The sequence below is a fragment of the Cotesia glomerata genome, linkage group LG2, assembly GCF_020080835.1.
Source record: "Cotesia glomerata isolate CgM1 linkage group LG2, MPM_Cglom_v2.3, whole genome shotgun sequence".
NCBI lineage: Eukaryota > Metazoa > Arthropoda > Insecta > Hymenoptera > Braconidae > Cotesia > Cotesia glomerata.
In genome coordinates this window covers 4,972,090-4,983,546 of record NC_058159.1, presented here as the reverse complement: position 1 = coordinate 4,983,546, position 11,457 = coordinate 4,972,090, and the positions used below count along the sequence as shown (strand labels likewise).

General features: G+C 27.9%; 2 protein-coding genes across 6 annotated transcripts; one reads left to right on the top strand and one right to left on the bottom strand.

The window, feature by feature from the left end:
• The first annotated feature begins 17 nt into the window (after window positions 1-17).
• Window positions 18-4,106, top strand: LOC123259394. Of its 3 annotated transcripts, none has more exons than XM_044719883.1 (3): window positions 18-105; window positions 1,855-2,058; window positions 2,326-4,106. In XM_044719883.1, the coding sequence occupies exon 3, from the start codon at window positions 2,378-2,380 to the stop codon at window positions 3,764-3,766; it is 1,389 nt and encodes a 462-aa protein (XP_044575818.1). In that variant the 5' UTR covers window positions 18-105; window positions 1,855-2,058; window positions 2,326-2,377; the 3' UTR covers window positions 3,767-4,106. The 3 variants fall into 3 exon arrangements, with proteins under 3 accessions (XP_044575818.1, XP_044575816.1, XP_044575819.1); XM_044719881.1 differs by having other exon boundaries at window positions 1,815-2,058; XM_044719884.1 differs by having other exon boundaries at window positions 24-105; window positions 1,888-2,058.
• A 1,237-nt stretch (window positions 4,107-5,343) lies between these two features.
• On the bottom strand, window positions 5,344-9,431 carry LOC123260145 (NSFL1 cofactor p47). 3 transcript variants are annotated; one of them, XM_044721125.1, is made up of 4 exons: window positions 9,291-9,431; window positions 8,100-8,568; window positions 5,906-6,191; window positions 5,344-5,835 (listed from the first exon to the last, which is right to left on the bottom strand). In XM_044721125.1, exons 2-4 carry the CDS (start codon window positions 8,557-8,559, stop codon window positions 5,499-5,501), a joined length of 1,083 nt encoding a protein of 360 aa, XP_044577060.1. In that variant the 5' UTR covers window positions 8,560-8,568; window positions 9,291-9,431; the 3' UTR covers window positions 5,344-5,498. The 3 variants fall into 3 exon arrangements, with proteins under 3 accessions (XP_044577060.1, XP_044577061.1, XP_044577059.1); XM_044721126.1 differs by having other exon boundaries at window positions 9,208-9,295; XM_044721124.1 differs by lacking the exon at window positions 9,291-9,431 and adding an exon at window positions 8,983-9,160.
• Window positions 9,432-11,457: the final 2,026 nt, after the last annotated feature.

The following is an 11,457-nucleotide window of genomic DNA, read 5'->3' as shown; positions in this document are numbered from 1 at the left end:
ACCTTTTAGTTTATCAGTGTTGCCACACTTTTAGTAAGTGTTTCAGTGTGTGAGTGATAACAGTCAATATGTCCGTGATACTCACACATGTAACTGCGCAGTAAGGTAGGAGAAATTATGATCAAGTACCCGCATTCGGCATATGTACTCTAACGCCCACACTGTAACACTGTAAAGTTAGCGCCACTTGTTCTTATTTTTTGTTTTTTTTTTTGGAGCTGAAATTCAAAATAAACATTTTTTTTTATTTTTGTGAGTTTGAAAAAAATTGCAGAAAAAAATTTTTCTTTCAGATTTTTAAGATTTAATAAATTTATAAGTCTTGTCATTTGCAGACAAATAATCTGAAATTTTAAGTATGGGTACAGTATCAGTGAGTAATAAGTTTGCTAGGTTTTAGGTGGCGCTACATTATAAATTGCACAGTTGAATGAAAAAAAGATGATTCTAAAATTGAAAGATTGAGATTATTACTAATTACTACTAATTAACTTACTTTAATATTATTACTAATTATTATTAATTTAGCAGATTCTTGATAATTTTTGTATGAAAATAAAGTTAGCCGACATCTAAAGAATTTTATGATTTTTTTTATTAAAGAATTATTACAAAAAAATTTTTTCACTTGATGAAAACTTCAAAAACTCTAAGTGCAACTTTTTAAAAATATTTTTTAGTTATAATTTAATTAATTAAGCAAAATAAAAAAATCAAAAATCTCGGCTAACTTTATTATTATAATTTTTGTAACAAATACATTATGACAAGAAAAATTAAAAAAAAAAGGTTGACTAGAAATTTAAAAAAATTAAAAATGCAATTTTTTTTTAAATAATTTTTTGGAACAAATTTTTTTGTTAAATAAAATTAAAAAATTGTCAAGTGACATCTAAATTTAATGATAATGATAAAGTTAGCCGACGTTTTTAGTTTTTTGATTTTTTTTTATTGAAAAAATTAGAACAAAAAAATATTTTTTACGAATTTCACTTCCAGTTTTTCAAATTTTTTACAAATGAAATTTTTTTTTTAATTTTTTTGTTATGATTTTTTCAATAAAAAATAATTCTAAAAACTTTTAGATGTCGGCTAATTTAATTTTCATAATTTAATGTCATAAGATTGAGAGATCTAATAATTTTTATAATTATTTAAACATACAAATTATAACAAGAAAAATTTATTTAAAAAATTCAATCTTTAGAAGCTCTAAAAAATTATAAATGCAAATTTTTAAAAATAATTTTCTAGACTTAGTTTATTTTTAAAGAAAAATCAAAAAATTATCAATTGTCTGATTTCAGTGTCATGAAAAAAAGTTCAGTATTTTGCTAAATTATTATTGCTCAAATAATAAGTTATTATATTCCAAATTCAAAATTAAACAATACTCATTACATATTTATAAATATTATTTTTTTAATATTATCTCTTAATTAAATTTAGAAATTGAAGGTGAGCCATGTAGTTAATTTTCAGAATGAAAATAAAGTTAGCAGACACCTGACAATTTTTAGAATTCTTCTTATTGAAAAATTTATAAAAGAATTTTTTAAAATTACACGCGTAGAAAATTTAAAAAACAACGCATGGAATTTTTAAAAATATTTTTTAGTTCTAATTTAATTAATGAAAAAAATATAAAAAATTGTTAAATGTCTGCTAATTTCGCTATCATATTTTCAGAAATTTTATTTTTTTAATTATGTTTGAATGAGTTTTGAAATTAAAAAAAATACAATTGTTTTATACTTGATAGTTCACTAAAAAATTCTTTAAAAAAATAAAATTTCTAAATAAATTTACAACAGCCTACTCCGAATGTTTCTATACTCTACACATGTTTTCTAGATTTGATGGTGGTCCGTCAATCGCCTTACGCAGTTAGTATACGCAGTCTCCAATCCCTACTACGTATACGATAGCGCAGAAAAATACTACTAGCGTAAAGTGAATGTATATGTGTATATACGTAATGAACCTTAATCAAGTGATCGTCAACGTCTCGTAAATGTAGTTAGTGAAAGCCCAGAACATCCACAAAAATGATCTAAAGTAAGTAAAAATCTACAAAAATTCGTTGATACTAAAATCAATAGACATTTATCAAGTTTTAAGATTTTTATCATTATTAAATTATTATAAAAAAATTTAGTAAAAAATTCCACATGTGGAAATTAATAAAAAAACAAAAGTACAAATTTAAAAAAATATTTCTTTATAATTGATTTGTCATAAAAATTATCAGATGTCTGCTGATTTAAATCGTAAAAACTTTTTATTTTTAATAATTTAACAAATTAATCCATTGAAATTTTCTAGTTCAGGTTAAGCCAAAGAACTTACCCGCGAAGATAAATAAAAAATTAAGATTATGAAAGTGCGTACTGTTCCTTACAACCAGAAACATCAATCATCTTACAATCCTTCAACGAATATAAAAAACGAAAAAATGCGAAAGTATTATCAGGCAGCTTTGGCTCTTACAGCAGCAGTCAGTTTGGTAGCTCTGCTATTTTACAGGCACGAGTACAACAAACTGCGCTTCGTGCTCCAGGTGTTCAACTACTTTGGTACGCCGCAGAAAAACTCCCTCAACTGCACCAACAATATCCAGGTGACAAATACTTATCACCAGGCCGCTTCTACTTCCTGGCAACGCCTCTCCGAGGACTTTTACATTTATTCCGCTTACAGCTACGATGAGGGAGAAATAAAGGGTATTGGATTTGGCAAGCACTCTAGTAACAATTACTACTGTCGAGTTTTATTCGACGACCAACTGGAGTATGTAGAAGGTAAATTTGTAGTCCAAAAAATTGATGAAAACCGCCAGGATTTAAATAATGACGATTTAATTAACAACGACGACGATCAGGAGTACAGTGGGTACTTGTTCACGTGTAAGTACGAAAAATTGCACGACAAAGATGTCGTGGGAATGCAGGTAGTTGATGATAAGCTCAAAAACTATGACAGTATTCCAATAATTCAAGTCCAGACGCTTTATAATAATTTTAATAGCAACAAAACAGGCACGATAATCTGCGTAGCTCCACCTGAATCAAAACCGCTTAAGCATATTGATATGATAAGCTTCCTGGCCTTTCATGACTACGTCGGATGGGACAATTTCATTGTCTATGACTACGGGATTCCGTTTGTCTTCAACGAAGCCGTGAAGAAGATGTCCTTATTCTCAAATGTCCAGTGGAATTTCACCTACTCGGCGGTTCCTTGGAACTTTCCATACGCACAAATCCCCAGGAGAGTTATCAGGAACTTGATTGAAGCTGACTGCTTGTATCGCACATTCTCACGCGCTTCTTTCGCGGTTACTCTGGCTTGGGATGAATATGTAAATCTTAAGTACCACACTTCTGTTGAGCATGTACTCTCGGATTTAAATAAAGTTAATGGAAAGATTGACGATAAATTCAGGCTCAACGCTGTGGTGTTTTGCACCGATTACGCAGACAGCGATTCTGTTAACTCACCGACCCCTGTGATATTGAGGACCACTCGCAGATTAAGAAATGTTGATAAAGATGAACCGTTATTTATTTATAAGCGCGACCATATTTCTAGTAATGATATTACTCAACAAGAAATGGATGAACTGATGATTATTAATCGGTATAAAAAGTGCAATACTAATGACAGAAGACAAATTGTTAATGGTGTATTGAGATTTGCTGAGTCTATGCCGAGTACACAAATTTTTCAGTATTATATTACTGGTAGATTGTTCAGCCATAATTGAATTACCTAATTAATTAATTAATCAATTGGTAATTATTCACAAGTCGGGTCAACTTTATTTAGGGTTATAACTAGGTGAAAATTTAACATTTTTTAGTAGATTTCATAAAAATCTAAGTATTGTATTTGTCCTCAGGACGTAAATTTTAATAAATTTTGCTATATTTCAACTTGAAGAGTTGAGTCAGAAAATACATATGGTTCAAAAGTTTATATATGTATGTATATTTAGGGTGTGCCAAATTTAAACCAGTGATGGACCTCTTAAAATTGGAATTTTGAGTTCCGCTTTTAACAGGAGTTGTGTTTGGGCATTTCCTGAGATATTTTGAGCGTAAGGGATTTATTTTACTTTCATATAATTTTTTAACAGGAGTTTTGTTTGGCCAAATTTTGAAATTTTGAAATTTCAGCAAAAATGCCTAAACAAAACTTCTGTTAAAAAATTCTATGATAATCAAATAAATCCCTTACGCTCAAAATATCTCAGGAAATGCCCAAACACAACTCCTGTTAAAAGCGGAACTCAAAATTCCAATTTTATGAAGTTCATCATGGAATTTGAATTTTGGCACACCCTAATGTATATATACAATATAACGCGGCTTGTCACGACGATAGCGTCAACAATTATTAAGGGATCTCAATGAAACTCAACATAATTATTCTATAGACTATTACGAAGATCGAGTTTAAATTTGAGCTTAATCGGTCAATTAGTTTAGAAATTACAGCATTTTAAAATTTTGAAAATTTCATACTTTTACTATTTCTTCTTTAAATAACTTTTGAACGCATCGAGATATTCGATTTTTATAAAATGCATCTGAAAGTTGAGAAATTGAGCTTCAATTTATATGCTTACCTCTTTTTCTAAAGTAGAAAATATCCATCTTATAATCATTTTTAAGAAATTTTACTCTTGCAGTCGTTTTGTCTATACAAAACTGACTGAAAAGTATTGAAGTACAATAATTTTTTTTTTCACTTATTGAACGTTGTTTACCTATGACATTTGCTGTTGCTCTGGTTTTTTTTTTGTTTTTGTATACAACCCTGGTAGTTTTTTTTTTATTCGTTATGAAATCTTCCAGTTCGGCTGCCTTTTTTAATTTTTTTTTATTCTACTTGTTTTTACGGCGCATTTATAATATTAAGTGTTGGAATTAATTCGTAGCATTTTTTTCATTACAACGTTTTTGTAAAACTCTACGAATTAATTCCAACACCTAATAAAAAATGTCGTGAAAAAAAAATAAAGATTTTGATAGGTTTTTTTGCCTTTAAAAGTTGGAAAAAAATGGTTTTCATGTTTTTGGATAAAATTTCTATTTAAATTTTATAAAAAACGAACAATTTAAAAAAAAATTAATAAAAAAAAAAAAAATTAACATGGCCCAGCATGGGTTGACCCCACTTGTAAATAATTACCAACCAATTAACAAGTTAGATAGTTACTTTTTAATTAAATGAAACTCCAGCTTCGTGATAATGCACAAAAAACATTTTTAGTACAAGTAAGCACAATACGCGTTATGATATAATAGGATATTTAAATTAATAAAAATAAACTAATTGTAAGATTTTTTGTATGCTTGAATTATTATTAAACTATTGTTGAAATTACAGACTTTGATTTAATCAAATTGCTTTTTTTTTTTTTGGCAAAAAGTGAGAAGATAATTGAAAAAAAAAATTAATAAGTAAGCAAGTATATAAAGTGGATAAATTGTCTACTTCAGACGCTGCATTATTGCTGAATTTTTGAGACCAGCTTCTTCGATAGTCTTGGCGTCTTCAGTCAATTCTTTAGTGGGGTAAGCGGTGGATAGAGTGAAGTCCTGAGCTGCGTACTGAGGTCGCATCGTTGTGATGAAACGTCTGATGTCACCGACAGTGTGAGTCAGATTAAACTGCTCGCGGATATTTTGACCATCGGCTAATCTTATCTGTATTGTCGTTACTGGGTTGTTTGAATCTACGTTGAGTTGCGAACGGGCAAGAGATTCATTGGCCGATTGATCTGATGGATCTGTTGGCATTGTCATACCCACAGTCGCTGGTGATGGGCTGAAATTTAAAATATAATTTAAAATTGTCATCAGTATTTATGTAATTAACTTAGAAAAAAACTAATAACCTTCCCAGCATGTGTCCACGTCCCGCAAATGCTTTAACTTTTGGCTTCTGGGGCACATACTCCTCATGATGATGATCTTCAAGATCAAGACGCACTTCGTTACCTAGAACTTCCTGACGCAACTCCATTGGGACTTCTCCGCGCTTTATAGTTTCCATAAACTCACGATTCTGAGGATCGCTGTAGGAACGTAACTCCCCGTCATTTATTGTGAATCCTTCTCGCCAAAGCTTAAGCGTAATGACTCCAGCGTCTGATGATCGCTGGGAAGAAGCACCAGGAATAACTGTAAGGAAAATATTACTTTTTTACAATCATCAATCTTAAGAGATCATTCTCTTGTATGTAACTTTTGAAAAAATTAATTTTTTTTTTTTTTTACAATTTTCGTAAGTATACAGAAAAACAAATACTTGAATCAAATAAATAATTTTGAAGAACTTCATCTTCTTGATTTGAGTAGAAGAATTCTTAAACGAAGAAATTTTTCTTAGTTTAAGTAAATTTTACTTGATTCAAGAATTTATCATCTTGATTCAAGACAATGAAACCCTTCAAAATTATTTTCTTGGTTCAAGAATTTTTCTCTTGATTCAAGTTAATTTTTTTTTCAGTGTACATATATCTAAAAGTATTGTGTTAAAATTTCCAAGTGATCGGATCACTGTAACTATATTATATTTTGATGTTTATGTAGATGTTTGAATGGAAGAAAATCAAATTTTTAAACAGGCTAAAGAGATTTTCTATTATGCTGGCATCGTTGATTAACTTTAGGTAAGATTTTTTTTTTAAACTTTAAACTCGTTTATCTTAGAAGTATGTTTTTCTGGTTAACATGCATGATATCTCCGTAACCGTTGACCCGATCTAAATAAAATTTGAACCACATATTTTACATAGTAATAGCTATAGCATGAACTACAACCAAATCAAAATTTTGATTTTTACTATTTTTTTAGGACTAAAAACTGTGAAAAAAGGCTCATTTTTCTGTTTTTTTTTTTTTAATCCCCACCATTTTGTTGTTTATCAATCTATATTATTAAGAGAATAAGAAAAATTTTGTGTCCAGAATATTCATACGATAAAATCGGTTTTTTTAGTATCATTGCAAAGGTCTTGATTTGAATTTGTGCCTTTTCAAGATTTCATATCATTCTCACCGATAGTCAATTTATGATAATAAGTATTTAAGCTGCATTCTAAAATGCTCTATCTCTCGATACATAATTAAGAAATGACCTTGTATCTTGTGAACTATTGAAATTTTTAAAGATATAAGCTCACCCCGATATTACACTCATCGAGACCTTTCATTTGAGTACCCACATCAATTTTTCATATATTTATATATATTATATATATGTATATATGAAAAATATATCAAAATGCATGTGGGTACTCAAATGAAAGCTCTTGATGAGTATATCATCGGGATGAGCTTATATCTTTAAAAACGTCAATAGTTAAAAAAGTACAGTGCAATTTAACAAATATCTTGTGAACTATTGACATTTTTAAAGATATGTCTCGATATCGAGACCTTTCATTTGAGTACCCACATCAATTTTTCATATATTTATATATATTATATATATGTATATATGAAAAATATATCAAAATGCATGTGGGTACTCAAATGAAAGCTCTTGATGAGTGTAACATCGGGATGAGCTTATATCTTTAAAAACGTCAATATTTAAGAAAATACAATGCAATTTAACAAAAGTCATTATTTAATGAAGCAAAATTTCATTTATTTATAGTTCACAAGTCACGGCAGTCACATAGTAACTGAAAAGTTGCTAGGAAATATTAATCTCCGCATCTGATGCAATTGTTACTTAAATATTAAAGGTAAATAATTTTGGTTTATAAATTTTAGATAAGCTGTTATCAAGTTATCATATACGTCAGCGACATACCAATTTATCGAAGATCTCCGTTCATCCGTTATTTATTCATATAAAAAATATTTAAAAAAATAAACTTAGATATTTTTTGTGTTATTCAAAAGTGTATGGGTTGAGCTGAATAAATTTTATATCAATATCTATAATAGTTTCTGTGTAAAAAAATAATAAATATTTGCTTTTTTTCGAGCGCTGGAACTAGAATGATGCCTTAAAATAAATAAAATATACATTTTGAGCTCGAAGAGCTCAAAAAAATGAACCAAAGCCAAAAATACCTTCAGTATCACTACTAGTTTGTCCTAATTTATAACCAGTCCCACTAAAAGTACTGGGTCTTTGCTGCTGAGGTCTTTCATTTGCCGGAATCGATTGATCCTGACACGACTTGAACATATCGCTGACAATATCCTCCTTCTTCTTGTTAGGCCCTAGAATTTGCTGACCACTGTGTGCAGATCCGCCAGCGTAGAACGCCTGACCTTCTTCATCAGAACTGCTGTCTCTGTTCTGAAGAGACGCCAGTGTTCGTATTTTAGAATTCTGTTTAGGTTTAATTACTTTGGGCTTGATTGGTTCCATAGCGCCTGACTGGGTTTCTTCTGTCTGCAACTGGGCAAGTCTAGCTGCTGTCAAATCTCTTGACTGGTCTATCAGTTCTTCGACTTGCTCTGAGGATTCTCCTCCAAAAATCTCCTGTTCTACTGGACCTTGATCTCCACACTCGTAGAAATTCATTAAGGCAACCTGGAGTTAACAATTATTTAAATAATTTTTAATAATACTAAGAACTTCAGTTGCTTATTTGGCAATTTTTAATCTGTACTCAGTATATGTTTAGTATGAAAATTAATTTAGCAAAAAATAAGAAAAAAAAATTGACTTGAAGAAATTTTAAAAAATTAAAAATGCAATTTTTTAAAAATATTTTTTTAGAATAAATTTAATTGTTAAATAAAATTAAAAATTAATCAAATGACAGCTAACTTTAATGTCATGTGTTGAGTACATTAAGTTAGAAATGAGACTAATAAAAAAAACATGAAATACCGTGTGTAAAATAATAATACAACTTATATTAGCGAGTAAATAATTTAAAACAAATAATAATAATAATAATAATGAATAATTGATGTTGGTATTTCATAAGTGCTGTCTCACCTCTAACTGCCAAGCTGAAGAGGCTAAATAAAATTCAGCTCTTTCACGGTCAACACTTGTCACATCCATGAATTGTAATATAAGATCTTCTTCCATGGTGTATTTTATTTTATTATTTATATATTTATTATTTACTCTTGTAATGTAGTATATAATATTGTCAATACAAATAAATCAATAGAAAATTACTATTTCTATAATTATATTTAAATGTAAGCCAATCACCGTTATTATTTATTTTTTAAGAAACTGCAACACAAATTTCGTCAGCTATTTTTTTATATTAATTTTTAATTGTAATTTCTAACCTGATTTTCGTTGTATTTTATTGTGTTGTCATTTGTCGTCTTACTTTACAAGCATCTATTTGCTTCCAGAAGATTTAGAAGATTATCGGTCAATTTATTTTCGTAGATAAAACCCAGCAGCTGGTAAGCGATCATTCGAAGAAAAAATCATGCCATCTAGCGGTGGTTGCGTGAAGACAAGTTAAAAGAACAGATTCTATAGTAAATGCAAGGAGAGACTCTCCCTCCCCAACTGCTCTCACGTTCTTAATGAGCGTGTTCAGCCGAACTAAGTCCTGAGTAAACTTAGTAAGATATGTATAGTACAGTAGATAGATATACGTATAGCAGGGAATGCTTTGACTATACTTAGGCTAACTAAGTTTACTCAGGACTTAGTTCGGCTGAACACGCTCAATTAGCCTTCAACCTGGCTGAGAACATTGGAGAGCGCTTAATTTTAATAATTAAGACGTAAGAAGAATATGTGCTTATGGAAATTAGATTTCAAGCTATTGTTTGAGAAATTAATTTAGATATAATTTTACGAAGTCATTTTTATGATAAAGACTGAACTTTAAAAAAAAAAATAGTCTTCAATTATATTTATTTTTACATTTTAATTGTCGTAATTATCCGTATCAATATTAATGAGTTATGGCTTTAGAGTTAGCAGTCACTTAACCATTTTTTAATTTTTTTTAACAAACAAATTTGTTCCAAAAAATATGAAAATAAAGTTACCAGACAGCTAACAATTTTTAGAATTTTTCTTATTGAAAAATTTATAACAAAAAAATTGTTTAAAAATTCTACATATAAAAAATGTAAAAAACAATGCATGGAATTTTTTACAATAATTTTTTTAGTTTTAATTTAATTAATGAAAAAGTTATAAAAAATCGTTGAATGTCTGCTAACTTCACTATCATCCAAAAAATTATTTAAAAATAATTGCATTTTTAATTTTTTAAAATTTCTACAAGTTCATTTTGTTGCCATAATTTATTTGTTAAAAATGTTATTAAAATTATCAAATATCTGCTAAATTAATTTTAATTAATAAGTTTCTTTACATTTTAATTACAGGAAAACCAGGATCACTGATCACCTACGTTTCTCAAAAATAATGATCATAATATTGATACTAAAATTAATAAATATCTGTAATTTTTTTTAGATTTTTAAAATAACTGAATTTTAATGAAAAAAATTTTAATAAAAAATTCCACTTCTAAAAACTACAAAAAAATTACAAGCATAAATTTTTTAGAAATATTTTTTTTTATAATTGATTAGTAAAAAAATTTTTAAAAAATGTTCTATATCTGTTAATTTCAGTATCTAATCATTAATTTTCTTTTATTTTTATTATAAAACAATTATAAAAAAAAAAAAAAACTATTTTATAAAAATTTGCACTCGTAATTTTTTTCAATTTTTAGATGTAGAATTTTTGTATTAAAAATTTTTCATTATAACTGAGTTATAAAAATCCAAAAAATTGAGTGTTAATTTTACTATCATGTAATAGTACAAATAATTATAGTTTAATAAAGAAAAAAAATGAGTTGAGAAAAATTTTCTTTAGTTTTTTACGAAAATAATCGTCAATTTTAATCTATTTGAAGAAATAATCGACATCTTAATACTTTTAATTATTCTAAAATTTAATTAAAAATTTGTTCTCAGTATTCCAAACTAAATAGTTACTTTTCTGACTTTTCTGTTAATCCAATTAATCAATTAATTTTTTCCGATGCTCAACATTTTATTTGATGAATTTTCGTTGAATACTAATTAAAAAAATTATTAGGCTTCTTTAATAAAATTTTATCGATATGAAATAACTTTGAGCAATCAGAAACTAAGTGAAATAGTAAAGAGAATAACAAAAAAATTGATAGATAAAGATCATATGAACGTAAATAGGGGTAATTGGTCAATTTAAGCAATTAATTTTATTTTATTTTATTTATTATTAATGAAATTGTTCATGTATAAACGAAATAAATTTCAATCACACGCATCTTCATTCAAGTAATACGCTAAATACCATTTTTTCATGTTCATTAATGTTCCTATTTACATAAATCGTTTGAAACTAGATAATATTTCAATTGAATGTTTACAAAGCGAATACAAAATCATTAATGAGATTAATCGTACGGTAATTTATAATTATGAA

Coding starts and splice junctions, on each gene's coding strand:
- LOC123259394 (XM_044719883.1), top strand. CDS start 2,378: ATGAAAGTGCGTACTGTTCCTTACAACCAGAAACATCAATCATCTTAC.
- LOC123260145 (XM_044721124.1), bottom strand. CDS start 9,078: ATGGAAGAAGATCTTATATTACAATTCATGGATGTGACAAGTGTTGAC. Junction 8,569..8,982: donor CTTCAGCTTGGCAGTTAGAG/GTGAGACAGCAC, acceptor TGTTAACTCCAG/GTTGCCTTAATGAATTTCTA. Junction 5,836..5,905: donor CGTGGACACATGCTGGGAAG/GTTATTAGTTTT, acceptor TTTAAATTTCAG/CCCATCACCAGCGACTGTGG.